The sequence below is a fragment of the Propithecus coquereli genome, unplaced genomic scaffold (genome assembly GCF_000956105.1).
Source record: "Propithecus coquereli isolate 6110/MARCELLA unplaced genomic scaffold, Pcoq_1.0 Scaffold101, whole genome shotgun sequence".
NCBI lineage: Eukaryota > Metazoa > Chordata > Mammalia > Primates > Indriidae > Propithecus > Propithecus coquereli.
In genome coordinates, this window is record NW_012133970.1 from 2,015,936 (window position 1) to 2,032,082 (window position 16,147).

General features: G+C 53.4%; 1 protein-coding gene across 6 annotated transcripts in view; it reads right to left on the reverse strand.

Annotated features, from left to right (window-relative positions):
* DLG3 (discs, large homolog 3 (Drosophila)) overlaps positions 1-15,788 on the reverse strand; it is a 52,506-nt gene extending 36,718 nt beyond the window's left edge. For 2 of the 6 annotated variants that reach the window (XM_012643806.1, XM_012643800.1), the window contains exons 1-10: positions 15,201-15,557; positions 12,128-12,181; positions 11,814-11,864; positions 11,271-11,395; positions 10,870-11,039; positions 10,437-10,573; positions 9,953-10,097; positions 9,203-9,362; positions 7,309-7,465; positions 6,778-6,880 (exon numbers count right to left, since the gene is read on the reverse strand). In XM_012643806.1, the coding sequence (XP_012499260.1) occupies positions 6,778-6,880; positions 7,309-7,465; positions 9,203-9,362; positions 9,953-10,097; positions 10,437-10,573; positions 10,870-11,039; positions 11,271-11,395; positions 11,814-11,864; positions 12,128-12,181; positions 15,201-15,557 (1,459 nt within the window). Of the gene's footprint in view, positions 1-5,849; positions 6,012-6,777; positions 6,881-7,308; positions 7,466-8,522; positions 8,681-9,202; positions 9,363-9,952; positions 10,098-10,436; positions 10,574-10,869; positions 11,040-11,270; positions 11,396-11,813; positions 11,865-12,127; positions 12,182-15,200 lie in introns of those variants that run through there. The other 4 variants (XM_012643820.1, XM_012643813.1, XM_012643829.1 and 1 more) reach the window with 4 other exon arrangements.
* Positions 15,789-16,147: the final 359 nt, after the last annotated feature.

Here is a 16,147-nt window from a genome sequence, read left to right on the forward strand (position 1 = left end):
AGTTCAGCTCCAGGGGGCAAAACTGAAAAGAAAGCTTAATGGTTTTACAAAACAGGGTGGGCCTAAAAAGGAGGTAGCTACTTTGGGAAAAAGTCTGGCAGTCCCTCAAAAATGTTAAACACTAAGTTACCTTATGATCCAGCAACTCTACTCCTAGGTATACATCGAAGAGAACTGAAAACATATGTTCACACAAAAACTTGTATATGAATGTTCATAGCAGCACAATTCACAATAGTCAAAAGGTGGATGCAACCCAAATGTCCATCAACTCAAGAATGGATAAACAAAATGTGGCATAATGATAAGATGGAATATTATCAAGCCATAAAAAGGAATGAAGTACTGATACATGCTACAACATGGGTGAACCTTGAAAACTTTATGCTAAGTGAAAACAGCCAGACACAAAAAGCCACATATTGCAGGATTTCATTTATATGAACCTGCCAGAATAGGCAACTTTATGGAAATAGATAGTAGATTAGTAGTTGCCTAGGGCTGGGGGGAGGGGAGGAGCTGGGGGGAAACGGAGAGCGATTGCTGATGGGCACAGGGCTTCTTTTTGAGGTGATGAATATATTCTAAAATTGATTGTGGTGACAGCTACACAACTCTGAAAATTCTAAAAACTGCTGTACATTTTAAATAGGTTTGGTGTACAGTATGTGAATTATATCTCAATAAGTTGTTTTTTAAAAAAATGTGGGCCCTATCATTTTTATCAGGTCAGCATTCCTAGCTAAAATTATCTACTCCCAAAGCCTTAAACCCCTCCAGCACACACAATGATAAGAGTGAGAGATAGTTATCCTCTTGGTTCCTTCTAATCACCTGACTAGCAACATATTTGGCTTGCTCCAGCATCAGGTCAATTTGGAAACATTGAGAATCACATCAGGGGACCGAGCAAAGCAAAACTGAACAGCAAACAATAAGTACATGAAAAGATGCTTGACATCATCAGCCATCAGAGAAATGCAAATCAAAACCACAAGGAGATACCTACCACTTCACAGCTACCAGGATGGCTAGAATAAAAAGACTGACAATAACAAGTGTTGGGGAGATTGTAGAGAAATTAGAACCCTCACTCACTGCTGGTAGGAATATAAAATGTTGCAGCTGCTATGGCAAGTAACCTGGCCATTACTCAAAAGGTTAAACAGAGGTGCTGTATGATCCAGCAATTCCACTCATAGGTATATGTATATATACCCAAGAGAAATGTAAACATGTCCATGCAAAAATGTGCATACAGATGTTCATCGAAATAGTCAAAAAGCAGAAACAACCCAAATGTCCATCAACTGATAAACAAAAGGTCATGTATACAGATAATGAAATACTATTCAGCCATAAAAAGGAATGAAGTATTGATACATGCTACAACACTGAAAACCCTTGACAATATTAAGTGAAAAAAGCCAGTCAAAAAAGACCACATATTATATGAATCCATTTATATGAAATGTCCGGAATAGAAAAATCCATAGAGATAGAAAGTAGATTAGTGGTTGCTTAGGGCTGAGGGGGAATAGGAAGGTGGTGGGGGTGGGGGGTGGGGGGGTGACAGCTAAAGGGTATGGGGCAATGAAAATTCTAAAATTGATTGTAGTGATGGTTGTAGAACTCTGTGAACATTTTAAAAACCACTGAAGTATATCCTTAAATGAGTCAATTGTAAGGTCATAAAAAAATGAATGACAAATACAACTCCATTTCACTTAAAGAACTGAGAAATGCCTACTTACTGCATTAATGTTCTTAAGCCTGCACACTATTAAGTCACTCAAGCCAACTCCCACCTTTTGGCTCCTCCTAAGTTTCCCCCCACAATATCATTCCCTAGTAATCTTCCTAAGTCCACTTTCCTTCTGCAGGAGAAGGGATCTCCCTCAGGCTTCCCAGCGGCCCTTCCATCCCCAGGTTACTTCTTCCTTTGAGGAAGGAGCTTGTGGCCATTAAGACTAAAAAGCTGAGATTTGGGAGTTGGTTTTACTCCATTTGTTAACAGTTTCTGGCACCTGAAGAGTCTCAGAATGGTATCCTCTACTGTGTCCAGATGTATCTGGGGAGGAGGAGGGAGCTCACGGTTTGCCACCATAGTGAGAGATAGTTGTGGCCTAGTGGCAAAAGCCTTAGACCCAAAGTTCTCAGGAAATCTGATTTCAAACTTTTATTCTGCCCCTCGCTGGTTATGTGACCCTGAGTAAGTCACTCAACCTCTCTGACCATCATTTTCATCATCTGTAAAATGGGGATAATACCACCTATCCCACAGGGATATCCTGAAGATTAATGCTTAACAGAAGTATCTGAACATAGAGATACTCAATAATTCAATTCAACAAGCCATGTGCCAGGCTCCAACTAGATGCTGGGAACACAAAGATAAATACAATACTAGCTGCCTTCAGTTTGTTCACAGTGTAGAAATGCTGTTTATAGGAATTCATTTTCTTTCTTCCTTACCATAGCCTTCTTTCAGGGTGGCAAAGTTTCAGAACTTTGATTCTTTGCCTTGGTATACTTTCACCTCTGTTCTCAAGAGAGATCATGCTGATAGGATAGCAGTTATGTTTACCTCCTTCCTTCTTAAACAGGAGGAGATGGGATGGTTATGTAAATGTTATGAGGAAAATATCCCTTTTATGCTTTCAAGTTATTGTCAACACTGATCCCTAACTCTTCCAGATCTTACTGGAAGGTGTTTCCCTGGTGAAAATATGCTTATTCGGCACCTTAAAATAAGTTATGGAAAAACTCTCATTCTCTCTCACTCCCCATATCCCCAGTCTGTCTGGATTTACATTCCAGTTGAAGACTGGTCACAAAGGATCAGTTCTCACTTTAGCCACCTTAGTGACAAATTTCTGGCTCACCTCCTGATTTTGAAATCAGGTTCTACTCTAAAAACAAAAGGGCTTTCCAGAAAAATACCAGCTTGGTTTATAACCAGAGGCTGACACAAAGTAACTATGGGGAAAATGTACGAGATCTCAAAATGTTATCATTCCCTTGGTGGAGCAATGCCACAAGTCACAGAAAAATATTTTTCATTTTAGAATAGATTGGAAGAGAGGCTTTGCCAAGAGCCAGTTGTTTAAATTTTCAATTTGAATTTTAAGCAGGATTATACATGCCCAAGAACATCGTGCTATTTTTAGCTAATAGGTAGGATTGCTGTGTCCACAACAGTTTGGAGCAATCAGGAGTGAAAATATTAAACAGGATCTCTCACTGTGGTACCTTATCATTTGGCACTTCTTTTTAATATTTTCCAAATCTTCATCACAAAAACACCTGTAAAGCATCCATGGTAGGCACAATAGAAAGATGTGGTTCCTATACTTCATTATGAATTTAACCCACATTAAGCAAACTGGATATATGAAAGAATCTCAAGGTTAGAGTATTCCCAAGTTGCCATCCAGCCAGTGTCCAGGGGAGATACATTAGGAAGCAACTGCCCTAAACCTATCACCCTTCCAATGCTTGTGCCCTCTCTACGTATTAAAAGGAGAGGAGTAATGAAAATGTTCTAAAAGATACCGTGGTGTTAGAGGCACGACTCTGTGCCTAAAAGCCATTGAATTATATACCTAAATGGGGGAATTGTATGGCAAAGGACTCATATCTCATTAACGCCTTTTAAAAAAGAAGAAAAATTGTTTTCTGTTCTAATTAATCAAAGCTATATTTTAAGCTCTCATGCTAAAGGCTATCTAGCTAAAGGCTGCACTGGTTTGGCAACGGTGCCTCAGTGGCCACCATGGAGATCACTCCAACCTTCCTTTCCACATACATCTTTCCCTCACTCTTTATAGCATCTGTTATTTCCCCAGTCCCTTTCCTGTTGCTCCTCCACTCTTGACTAGGTCTTAGGTCTCTCGGGTGTTCAGAAGCATGGTTTGTCACAACTGGCAGACCTCAGGATTAAACTGATTGATTGCTGACCCTATGCAACTTTCCCATCATGACCTTAGGCAAGTCATATCCTGGCTCTCCTACCATTGTTCTAGTATGCACAATAAGGGGTCTACATGATCTTTTCCAGCTTTCACATTCTAAGTGAAAAATATCCAAATAATGAACACTTACCTGGCCAATAACATGCAAAGTCTCTGCCATTTTTGCCGACAGACATATACTTGGATTATGCATTTTGTAAATACCCACCGTGATGCAATACTCCAAAGAACTGTATATATTTATAAAATGATCAACATGGAGTTCTTATTTTTAAGAACTAGTATTTTATCAAACGAAGTTCAGAGCCCAACATGAAATGCTTAATAGTCCCTCTGGACCCGACTCCAAGGGTCCATTTTCAAATGAAAAAAAAAAAAAGCTTCTGCATGTTGGGGCCCTGTTGGATATACCAAACCAAACAAAGAAGTAAGATTGGGGTGGTACAGCCTTAACGACAGTAGTTCAACTAAATCCTAAGAGAAGAAAGGCCTTGTTTAGCAAGTGCTAGAAAGACCTAACATAAGACAGCACCTCAACCTACATTATAAACTCTCGGAAATATACTCAGAGAGCAATAAACATTGCAGGAATCCCCTTACCCTGGACAACTTGCAGCTTTTTTATGCAAACCAGTGGCGTTCCCCCAACAAAAGTCATAGAATATGCAGTCGCCAGTTTCCAACATACCACCACCAAATTCACAGTACTGTTTCCGTGTGTCCAACATTACAGAGCAAAAGCAAAAGAAACATCATTTCTCCCCCCCGCCACGCACGCGCGCGCAACAGAAACCATTTCCTTTGCAGAACCTACTTTTGTCTAAGTTGTGGGCACGAAATGGATAAATATTAGTTGCTAATAAAAATCAGATGGTTAGCTCTATACTGAGAAACAAACGGCACACACATAAATCATGCAAAGCAATAACCCCAAGGCGCGTTCCCGGTCAGTAAGCTGGAAACCGAACGTGGAGAGAGATGATTCGAAGTGCCCATTTGCGTCCCTCTTTCCCATTACCTCAGACCAAGGAGCTCTGCAGTTAGTTACCTCGCTACACCTCTGTCCCCCAGGAAGAAAGCCTCGGGCGAAAGGCGGCCGGCCCTCTCTTTCCCTACAGGCTCCCGAGGCACTGAACAAGCACGGGGGAGCGGGCGGAAAGGACTGCGGTAGGCGCTTTCGATCCCTCAGCTTGGCGACAGGGCGACAGGACTCCCCGCCTCTCGGCTTCTCATCACGGAACTAGAGCACCTGCCAGGGAAGGGCCCCTTCCTCCACCTTAGTCACTGGCCCACAGGACCCAGGTGTCCAAGGAGCCCGGACGCTGCAGCCCTAGGGGACAAAGGCCGCCTTACAAAGCGAAGGGGGAGGCGGAAGAAGCCGGGCACAGTGTGAGACCCTTGCGAACAAAAGGGAGAGGGGCAGGGGACACCAGCCCAATCCCAATCCCGGGCGCTCCCGGAGGCAGCCAGGTTGTGCGGAGCAACGCGCGTGGGGGGAGGGGAGGACTTCGCGAGCTCCTCTGAGGAAAGAGAACGCGGAGCTGCTGGGGGCGCAGAAGCGCGCGGGAAGGGGGCGGCAGGCAGGACTGAGGCCCTGGGGCGAGGAGCGGGCACAGTTCGCGGGTGGGGAAAGGGGATGGCAAAGAGGTGAAGACCGGACAGGGCCCTGTGGAGGGAGAGCGGCGCTCCGCCCGGCGCGGCGCTCCGAGGGGCCCTCAGGAGGGGCTCAGGCGGAGGCCCGGGGCACGCAGCGCAGGCATTCCGGGGGGAGGGCAGAGCTGGGGGCGCAGTGTTGGAAAAGAAGGCTGAGAACAGAACCATAGAGAGGCCGGGGGGCACTGTGAGGGGGCCTGACCCCCGTCCGCCCCACCTCACCTGGCGCCGGGTCGGAGTCCAGGTCTAGTGCTGAGAAAGCGCCCGCTCGGGCCAGTCCCTCCGTCCCGCGCGGGAGACTAGGGACACAAAGCGGGGCGCGCGGGAGGAGGGGCAGGGGGAGGAGAGAGGAGGAGGGGGGAGGAGGAGACGCCTGAGGCGCGCGAGGGGGGAAAGGAGGGGCGCCCGCCGCCCTCCGCCTGGGTCAGGGGCGGGGCGTGCAGCTGGAGGCCGCGCTCGGCCGGCCAATGGCCACCCCGCCGGCCGGCGGACTAGGGCGCGCCTTCCCGCAGCTCACCTCGGCACCTGGGCCGCGTTGGCCCCAGCCAATCAAACGCATTCATTTGCATAGCTAGCCCCGCCCGTTCGCCCCAGTCAGGGCACTGCTCAATGAGAATACAAAGAAGGCCCCTTCCCCCGTAGGGGGACTAGGTAGACTAGCGCTCCACTACCCCGAGGGCATAGTATCACCTTTTCATCGCGTTTATGGGTCTTTCGAGGTCATCTTGATGAGGGGAGGAGAGTAGGGTGTTCATAGAGGTTTGGCTCATGATCTCTTAAGAGACTGGATCTCTTCTCCCTGAGATCCTTCTAACCAAGAGCTGTTCTCTTTTCCAGGGCACATAGTTCCCGGTCTTCGCCTCTCAGCCCTCCGCCCCCTCCCCTTTTTCTAGCCACCTAATCTCTGCGCTTCTTCCCGTAGGCTACTGCCCACTACTGGTCTTCCGCTGCACTGCGGCCCTGATCAGTGGGCTCTGAGCACAGCCTTCCTAGACACCCAAACCAACCCCCGTCCAGAAGGAAAATGAGAGAGGAAGAGGTTACTGCCCTAGCGTAGAAGGGACCTGGTCTAGTGGCTTTGTTACCTACGATGGCAAAAAGCCAATACAAATTCCTTCATATCATCACTTCCCACCTTCCCTTATCCTACCTTCAGGTCTGTACTGGGCCACGATGGTGACTGACTGGCCAGCCCGTTTCAGAGCAGCTGCAGCCTGCTCATGAGTTGCATTCCTCAGGTTCACTCCATTCACCTGGCCAAAGAGAGAAGCTGTGAGCCACCCCAGAAGCAAGGAGGGGAGTCCTCAGTCCTAGCAGTTAGGAGAGGGATGGACATAGGTAGCCCATCCCTAAGCCATTCAGATGTCTTCCCCAGTATTCCATCCTTGTCCCTAAAACAAGACCTAAAGGATATGACATTTCTAGTGTAATAATTATCTTTGTAGAGGTCAAATGCCAATTTAGGGTTAAGATCTAAGACACATTCATTTCCTCCTCAAGAATAAGTCTAGTCCTGGTCCCTGTCCCTCACTAAGGATGTCTATTAAAACAGTGTAAGTTTTCTCCAGTTCTTAGCCCTTCCCTCATCCCAAAAAGCATTGCTTGGAGGAAGCAAGGTCTCCCCTCCTCCCTTTTAGACAGGCATAGCTCCCATCCTCCCACCTCCCCTTTGTCTCCTCACCGATAAGATCCGGTCTCCCCTGCGCAGCTCCCCACTCAGGTCAGCTGGGCCTCCTGCCAGGATGAAGGAGACAAAAATGCCCTCCCCATCCTCTCCTCCTACGATGTTGAAGCCCAGGCCTGTGGATCCCTTGTGCAGGATGATCTTTCGGGGCTCTCTGGTGGGAAAGGAATGGAGGAGTCAGGACAAGGTAGATATGAACTGTTGTCCCAGTGAAGGCCGGCCTGGAACAAGAGCCATACTGGCTGTAGGGAGTAAGGACTTGGGTCCCTAGGTATGACACCCTGTTTCTCCCTTTGTCTCCTGAAATCTGCTTGGCTGCTGTTTTCCATCAGGTGCCAAGTTTCAGTTCCTCTTCCCTCCCTTCTTCCTGAGGGCTTAGAGTCAACTTCTCAGTGGACAGTCCCCTACTCTCAGGTCAACAAACCCCTACCCTGAACTCTAGAGACAAAATCTCAGAGCCAAATCACTGGTCTTCTTCCTTCCCAGATTCTCCTATCCTACCAACCGGTGTGATGGACCCTGGGCCACAAGAAGAGGAACCAGTTAGGGGCAGTGAAATCACGCTTGGGTTGAAGGCACTCACCATCCACACAAGGTGTGCATAGTTACTTTACACACGCTGCTCCGCAGTCTCAAAATTCCACCCGCCAACTATGACCCCTCCTACCTTCCTCAACAACATATTTAGTCAGTAGCAACCACTATGTACCCTGCTAGGTGAGACAGAGAGAGAACTCCTAGAGCTGGGTGAGGTGGCTCACACCTGTAGTCCCAGCTTCTGGGGAGGCTGAGGTGGGAGGATCGCTTCAGCCCAGGTGTTGAAGACCAGACTGGGCAATACAGTGAGACCCCATCTCAAAAAAAGAAAAAAAAAAAAGAAATCCCAGGACCCCAAAGGGAGCTTAGGAGCCAGACTGGAGAGAGGAGACAAGCACATGAAAAACCTGAATAAAACAACCCCGTCTAAGGAACCCCTCTGTAAATGGTCCCAGTGTCATCAGGAGAGAGCAATCAGCTGCACATGTGTATCCATACAACCAGACTGCCAGCACACTCTCCTCCCCCACTGCCTTCACTTGTTATAAGCACCATTCATCCGAGCGGTCCCAAGCCCCAAGCAATACTCTTCTTTTCTTGCTCCCAGTCTCAGGGGCAAGACTCCCTCCCTAAGTCTCAGATGCTCTTGCTCATTCACAGCCCTCCACTCCTACCTGGCATCCCCTCCAGGCCGCAGGGAGCGGAGCGGCCAGGCCCACCTTTGTGAAGCCCTCCTCCAGGCCGAAGCCGAGGCCGATCCCAAGCCCAGGGCCAAGCTGGAGCCTGAGAACTTGCGGGCCCTCTCCATGGCTCCTCTGGCTCTCCCCCGTCCGCCTACCCTTCCGGTTCCACTGCAGCCTGCCCGACAGCCTACCAGGCCCCACCCCGCCAACCTGTCCCCCCGGAACCCCAGCCGGCCCGACCAGTTCCAACGCCCGGCGCAGCCGCCGCCGCCGGTGGGGCCGGGCTGTTCCCCGCGAGGCCACCGGGCCGGTCGGCCTCTCAGGGTCCAGCCAACCCCACCAGCTGGACTGCTTTCTTCTCTCTTTTGAAATGGCTGCAGCAGAGGGGACTGCAACTGCCTCGGGGCAGGAAACTCGCAGTCCCCTGAACGCTCCACTCCACCCTTTATCTGCACTGTCGGATCAGGGCCGCCCATTCGGCACTCCCCCTGATGGTAGAACTTGTCCCTGCAGCCGCCTCTGTCCCTCTCCAGGGCCCCAAGGGCTGAGAGAAGGCCGGAGACCCCAAAGCCGGGACTACAAAGCCACACTACAAGGAGGCCTGTGGCCCGCCCCAAACGGATTCCTCTCCTTCCCCATCCCTGGCTAGACTGAATGGGGCGGGGTCCTACCTGGTGAAGTCCTCCTCAGCCAGCATGTGCCTGGGGATAGGAGAGTAGCGGGTCGGGGGGACCTGCGGAGGAGCAGGGTAGCTGACCTTGCTCTCCACAGCCCCGAGATAACCCAGGCTGGAGTTATGGCTTATGTGGTTGTCAGCCAAGGCAGTAAAAGCTGCAACCAAGAAAGGGAGAGAAAGGCTCAGAGACGGTCCCGGCAAGTACCCTCCCCCAACTCCCTCCAAGGACTTTCCCCCACACCCTCCTTCAGGCGCAGAAGAGACCAAGATTCCTCAGGCCGCTCCTCCCCACTCCATCCAACCCCCACCCAGGGTTCCTCCTCCGCAGTCCCTTTCTAAATCCTGGGCTCACTCCTGTGAGTCTTAGAAAGAGCCGAAGTGAAGGCAGTCTACAAAGAAGGCATGGCTAGAGGTGTGACTAATAATAATCCCTCACATCTCTATAGCCTAATACAGTTTTCCAAGGGCTTTCTCGTCCATGATCTCATTTGATCCATGCAGCAGTCCTATGAGGAAGGCAGCACATATATCATTAGCTCCTTTTTGCCAAAGAGGAAACTAAAGACAGGTGAAAGGGACTTGCTCAAGGGCACCCAGCTCTAAGGGACAGAGCTGAGATCTGCACTCAGTTCTTCTGAGCACTAGCCTCTGTGCTTGCTCTCTCTTAACAAGGAGTATGAAGTTCTTCCCCTTGAAACCAGTGCACAGGACTTTAGGCCAGGGACAGGCGCTGAGGGGTACGTACTGCTGGCGTAGTCGGGGGGCGCATACATGTCGTTGAGGTGGAGGCTGCCTGGCTTGGCCACCTTCAGATAGACCATATCAGACGTGTTCTTCAGCGAGGCCACAGCTTCCTCATGCCTCACGTCCTGCAGATTGGTGTTGTTCACCTAGAAGCGGAGAAGCCTCCGGTTAGGACTTGGGAGAAGGGAAGACCTCTCCAGGGAATGGTGAAGGGTGCCCTTTCAGTGAAACTCAAAAGTGGGCTAACAAAGGCCCAAGCATAGTGCTGTAGGACCGGAGAGGCAGGAGGCAGGGATAGGGCAAGAGAGAGGACCCCAGCCATGAAAGAACTAGGGTCTTGGTTTCTGGGTAAACACAACTCAGACAATACTCTCTAAATTCTCCATAACGCCTCATCCCCAAGTGGGGTTCAGGTGGAGTGAGAGGGTGCTGGAGCTCCTCCTTCCCACCCTACCATTTGGGTATCCCTGTGAAGTCTGTCTCACCGCCAGCAGCCGGTCCCCAATCTGTAGGCGTCCATCCTTTTGAGCAGCACCCCCCTCAATGATCTTGGTGATATAGATGCTGTTGTCTCCTGGGATGTGCTGGTTGCCAATGCCCCCAGCAATGCTGAAACCCAGGCCTGGGTGGGAGCCAGCAGGGCGTGGGAGAGGGTCACATGGAAAGGTTAGAGTGTTGTCAATCCCAAATCCAAGCTCCCACCCCCATCCAACCCACTGGTCCAACAGGAGCTTCCCCAAGGGATCCCAAACACTAGGCCGCCATCCCGAGGTCAGTAAGGGTCAAGAAAGAAGGCTGTGAGCTGGAACAGGGGCAGTAAGGCACGGAGTAAGGCCATTCCCTTCCATTCCCTATGGGGCCAGCTAGGACCTGGGGCCGGGGGCTCTGGCCAGAGCACAGGAACCTGAAGGGCCGCACCTTTGGGCCCTTTGAGCAGATTGACCTCCATGATAGTCTCGGGTGGGGGCTGTCGCCTCCGCACCACCAAGCGCACCACAGGGCCCGCCTCCTTCAGCGCCTCCACTGCCCGGCTGTGCACCACCTCCGACACGTCCACCTCATTCACCCGCAGCACACAGTCATTCACCCTGCAGGGGAAGCCCGAGAGGCATGACACTGCGCCACCACCCCTGCACCCCCTCCCGCTTTCTCCCCCTCCTCCCTCCCCACTGTCTCCTCCCCTCCTCAGCCCTCCTCTTCCCTCCTCTACCCCTTCCCCTCTCGGATCTAATGGAAGGGTCACCCTGCCAGGCTGGCCCTCCGCCCCTCATCTCCATCCTGCCCATGCCACCCACAACCCTGCTTCCAGGCCATCTCACCCCAGCCTCCCATCCATGGCAGCTGCTCCACCAGGGATGATCTTGGTTATAAAGATGCCAGGGTCATCAGGGACGTGGGGATTGTCGATGCCACCTGCAATACTGAAGCCTAGGCCAGAGTTGCCCTGCAGAAGGGGGTGGAAGGGCACAGTCTGTTCACTCTGAGGGTACGAAGAAGGGTTCTGGGTCCCCCATCTCCCTCTAAGTCCCAGAGCAAGTTCTCCAGGCCTCGAAAGGGGCCATGGCAGGCAGGGCACATTTGTCAGAAACCTGGCAGTTTCCCAACCTGTGCTGACCATTCTGGCAGGGAGGCCTCAGCAAACCCATCCCTTCCACAATTCCCAGGCCTCAGTGAGCAAGGTCAATTAACATTCGTTAGTGGGTTGATTGATCGATGCAGTGAAGCTGCCGATGAGGGCTGCTATCTCCCCATCCTCTCAGTACGCGTCCTCCCATGTGTCTTGAAACCACGGTCCAGGGCCCTCCCCTCTCCTGGCTCCAGCCCTCTCCACCCATTTCATCCCTCCCCACAGGCACACTCACCCGCTCAAGCACTATCTCCTCATATTTGAACATTCCGTCGCTGCCATTCACCTAGGAGAGGACACAGGCAATTCCCTCAGCGCCTCTTGCCCTCCCAGCTATCTGCCCCCCCGGTCAGCCCGCCTCCTCCCTCACTCCCACAAGGTAGGAGAGCCCAAGTACACCCACGGGTACCTCTTGGCCACAGATGAGGGCAGGCTGAACCCAAGGAGGCTGCTCCCTTCCCCTTGTTTCCAACCAAGTCAGGGCAAACCCAGCCGCTCATTTAGCCCAAATCAGTTGTCTGAGACTGAGCCAGCCAGTGGTGCACTCACCGAGAGGCTGGGCTCCAGGGCCTCAGAGTTCACTAGGAGGCGTGCAGAGATGGCCTAAGGGGATGGCAGAGATGGAGCATGGCAGGCAAACCATGCCACACCCAGCATCCATAGGGGGTACCCAGTGGCCTGGACAGGAAACCCCTCCCCTTCTGAACCACAGCTCTCCCGGACTTGGGGATCATAGACTCCCACCACGTGAGAGCTGGAAGTACAGCAGACATCATCTTGTCCAACTCCATTCATGTGACAGATGGTAACACTGAGGCCCAGAGAGGACATGGGATGTGCCTAAGGGCACACTGAGAGTTAGTGGCAGAGCAAGGGCTAGAACCTCGATCTCTAAGTGCTCTTTTGTTTACAGCAAGCTGTCAAGGCCACTGATGTTTTGGTCACTTTTCCCTTCCCCCAGCAGAGCTCATGGGAAAAAGGGGAGTTGTACTCTTCAGAGTACCTCATGAACCCTCATTCTATACCTTCTTCTGTGGCTCCAGGTACCCAATTCCTCAAATAGGCAGAAGGAATCAAAGTACTAATTCATTTTCTACCAAGGGACTTTTGATCCTGAACCCTTTGTGTTTCCCAGAAGAAAGGGCCAGGGTGGGATCTGGTCAGGAGTCAGAGGCAAAGCCAGGGGTGGGACAGGAGCAGGGTGGATAAGATTCCTTATGAGGGAAAAGTCAATGACCCATAACTGATTGGCAGCAGAGTCCGTGGTCCTCGACGCAGTAGCCACGGGAGGAGCGGGAAGGGAGGGGTCAGAAACACAGGGTTGGTTTGACCAAACTGCAGATGTAGCCTCCCAGACAGGACGTACTTGTGTCCGTCTGTCAAGTAAAAATGTGATTCTGGACAGACAAGTAGCACCTGCCCCTGGCTCCCACGCTCATCCCCAAAAATGGAGGAGCCCTTTTGCCTCTCTCCCCAGCCATCCTGGCACCTCTCCCCAACCTTTCTCTGGCTGTGTTGTCCCTCTCCTGAGCCCTGGCCTCCTCCTCAGAAGAGGAAAGCTGGAAACCCAGGGTGGGGGCTCCTCCACACGCCCTGCTCTGCTTCCCCCATCCCGTCTCCACCCCACACAGCTTTGGCTTCCAGAAGCAGAGTGGAGGAGAGGGGGAGACGACTGGTTAGTCATGCTTCCACCATTTCTGGGTTTGGCCCCAGGACTTCCTGCCCTGCAGCCCTGGAAGTTGGTGGGAGGACTCCAGCTGCAGCCTCACCCTGGTTCCTGATCCCAGGAGGAAGAACTGGTGGCTCTTCACAGACCCGAAGCCAACACAGCTCCCTTAAGTGCCATGCAACAGACACACAGTCAAAAGGACACCCATGTGGCTCTTGTATGTATCCGGTGTACCATGTGTGCCCACATGTGACAAGCCATGCCGCAAGCCCAGCTCAAGTAGTATCCAGAGACTTCTGACTCCCAGTGGTCTACCCTCAAGCCCCTACCCCACCCCTACACAGGGACTTTGCTGCTAGGGCCAGGAGCCATCCAGGGATCAGCCCTGGCAAAGAAACCTTGGCCGACTGGCTCAGCCCTGGGATTGGCACCTGTCTCCCAACTGGGCAGGACAAGCACGAGAGGGTATTTGCAAGGGAAGGGCCCCAGGGCAAAGGGGCAAAGGAAAGAGGGGACTCACTGGAGAGGGCAAAGGGCCAAGGCAAGGGACAGGGGAAGCAGTAAGTGTGGACAGACAGAAGGCCAAAACCAAGGGCTCCTCTCCCCAGGAAGTCCCCATCTATGCTTCTGAGAGCACATCCTATCCCCAGAGGAGGACAGAGGCAGCCAGAATGGTCACCAGCTTAGGCCAGCCAGCACATGCCCTCGACAGCAAAGCCTCCTCTTCCTCTCTCCCCACCCTGGGAGCTGCGGAGTCGGATAACCAGACAGGCCTTCCGCCTTGCGTGCCAGGGACCTGGCTCTGCCGGCCCAGCCTCCATTTTGCTGCTTCTCCCACAGATGCTCCTTCCATTTTCTAAGCTGGCAGTTTAGGCTGGGAGTGGAAGCCGGAGTTGTGCCCGGCACCCAGGGGCTCCCAAGCTGTGCCAAGTCAGGGCTGGGGGGCTAAGCTCTCTCACATCTGGGGGTACCCAAGAGGGACATGCCCTACTGGGGCTAGTCCCCGCACCGGGGCAGCTGCCCCTTGCCTGGCTCCAGGCATCATGCCTGCTCTGAAGCGAGGAAGGTTGCTTCAAACCCCCACACCCCCACCCCAGCACACACACTTCAGAGCTGCTTGGACAAAAGAGTCGGTCCTTCTCAGCAGCCTCTCAGCCTTGCTTGGGACGTGTCTCTTACCTCCTCCCCCTCCCCTCCCTTGCCTGTCAAGCGCCTCTCACCAGGGACACGCACACACACACACACACACACACACACACACACACGCACACACAGCCACATGCTCACACACACACACATGTAGCCACACACACAGACAAACACAGCAATCCCTGCAGCCTTATCTACAGAGACACCTGCATGTTCGGAGAGACAGCCCGCACGTCCATGTGCACAGCCACACACAAAGGGACTGGCAGGGAGAGGGACTCATGGCATCGGGGGATGGAGCTCAGCAAACCAGGCACATGGACTCCTCTGCACAGATTCACAGGCGCTCCATCGCCTTCCTCCACACACATACACACACACACACACATGTCCCCCTACGCAGAGCACCATGCCCCCTCCTCCTCTCCTGTGGAGACACACACCACACACAGCCCCCGCAGAACCTCCCGCCCCCTGCCAGACACAGAGACATTGCCAAACCCCCACACCGAGACAGACCCAATTCCCCTGCACAGGAAAATGTGCCTCTCCGCCATACCTTCGCCCCCCAACACACACAGCTCCTTCCAATCCCCTCCAAGTGGAGACCCCCAGACAGACACACACGGGGAACCACACATTTCCAACCACCTCCTTTCACCCAGCTGCAATGCTAGGGCTCTGGGTCCACCAGCTTGGAGCCCCAGCAACCCCTGCTGCACCCCGGGCCTCTAGGCCCCCACTCTCCAGCCCCCCGGGTTGCCCCACCACTGCCCCCGCCCCCACCCCCCTGCTGGTCCATACCTGCTCATACCAGTCGCGGTTGGTACAGGTGCACTCAGGCCACCAGCTGGGGCCGCTGCCGTTGAGTTTGGGGGTGCTCTTGCCTGGGATTGGCTTGGGGGGCACCGGCCCCACATCCCGGCCCGTGGGGATGAGCTTGGCCTTGGTGCGAGGGGTGGGGGTGGCCCCCGCCTGCGAGGGCAAGGTCTGCGAGCTGTAGCCCCCATAACCCGTGCTGGCCCCATTGCCCCCACTTGGCCCGTAGGGGTCAGGCACCTGCCAGTCCCCATAGCCCGGAGGCTCGAGGCGCCGCAGGGCGGCCAGGCGAGTCACCTCATAGCACTCAGGGCACTTACAGCAGTGCTGGTGCTTGTGCATGGCACTGCCCCCCGCGGCTCGGACCCCCCAGCCCACGCCGGTTTCCACGCCGCCGCCGCCGCCGCCGCCGCCACTGCCACCGCCGCCGCTGGGCTCCCGGGCACACTCACACTGCTCGGACCAGGAAGGGGGGGGCACCCGTGGGGGCGCCCGGGCGGAGCGGGGCCTGGGGCCGGGCGGGCGTCCCGGGGCCTCTGCCCCCACGCTGCCCCGCACCCACGGCTCCCCCTCCAGCACTGGCGGCTCCGTGTCGCCCGTCGTGGCTCCTGGGCCAAGGCCCAGCGGCTAAGAAGAAGCGGGAGCCCAGGCAGAGGCTGGGTGCTGCGAGGACCGCTTCTGCTCTGGTCCCCAGGATGGATCTGAGTGGAGTCAAGAGCATCTCTCCCTGGCTCCCTTCTCAGTTGATTCCAGCCAATCAGCGCGCAGAGCCAGGCAGCGGCAGCGGCAGCGGCAGGAATGCTAAACAGCGGCTCCTTAAAGGAACAGAGGCAGTGGCGCCCCCAGGCTCAGCCCCAGCTCCGAGGATCTCTGGGGTACCACCGACCTTAGGGTGAAGTCAGAGGTCTTGGGCCACGGGAGAGCTCAGGCAC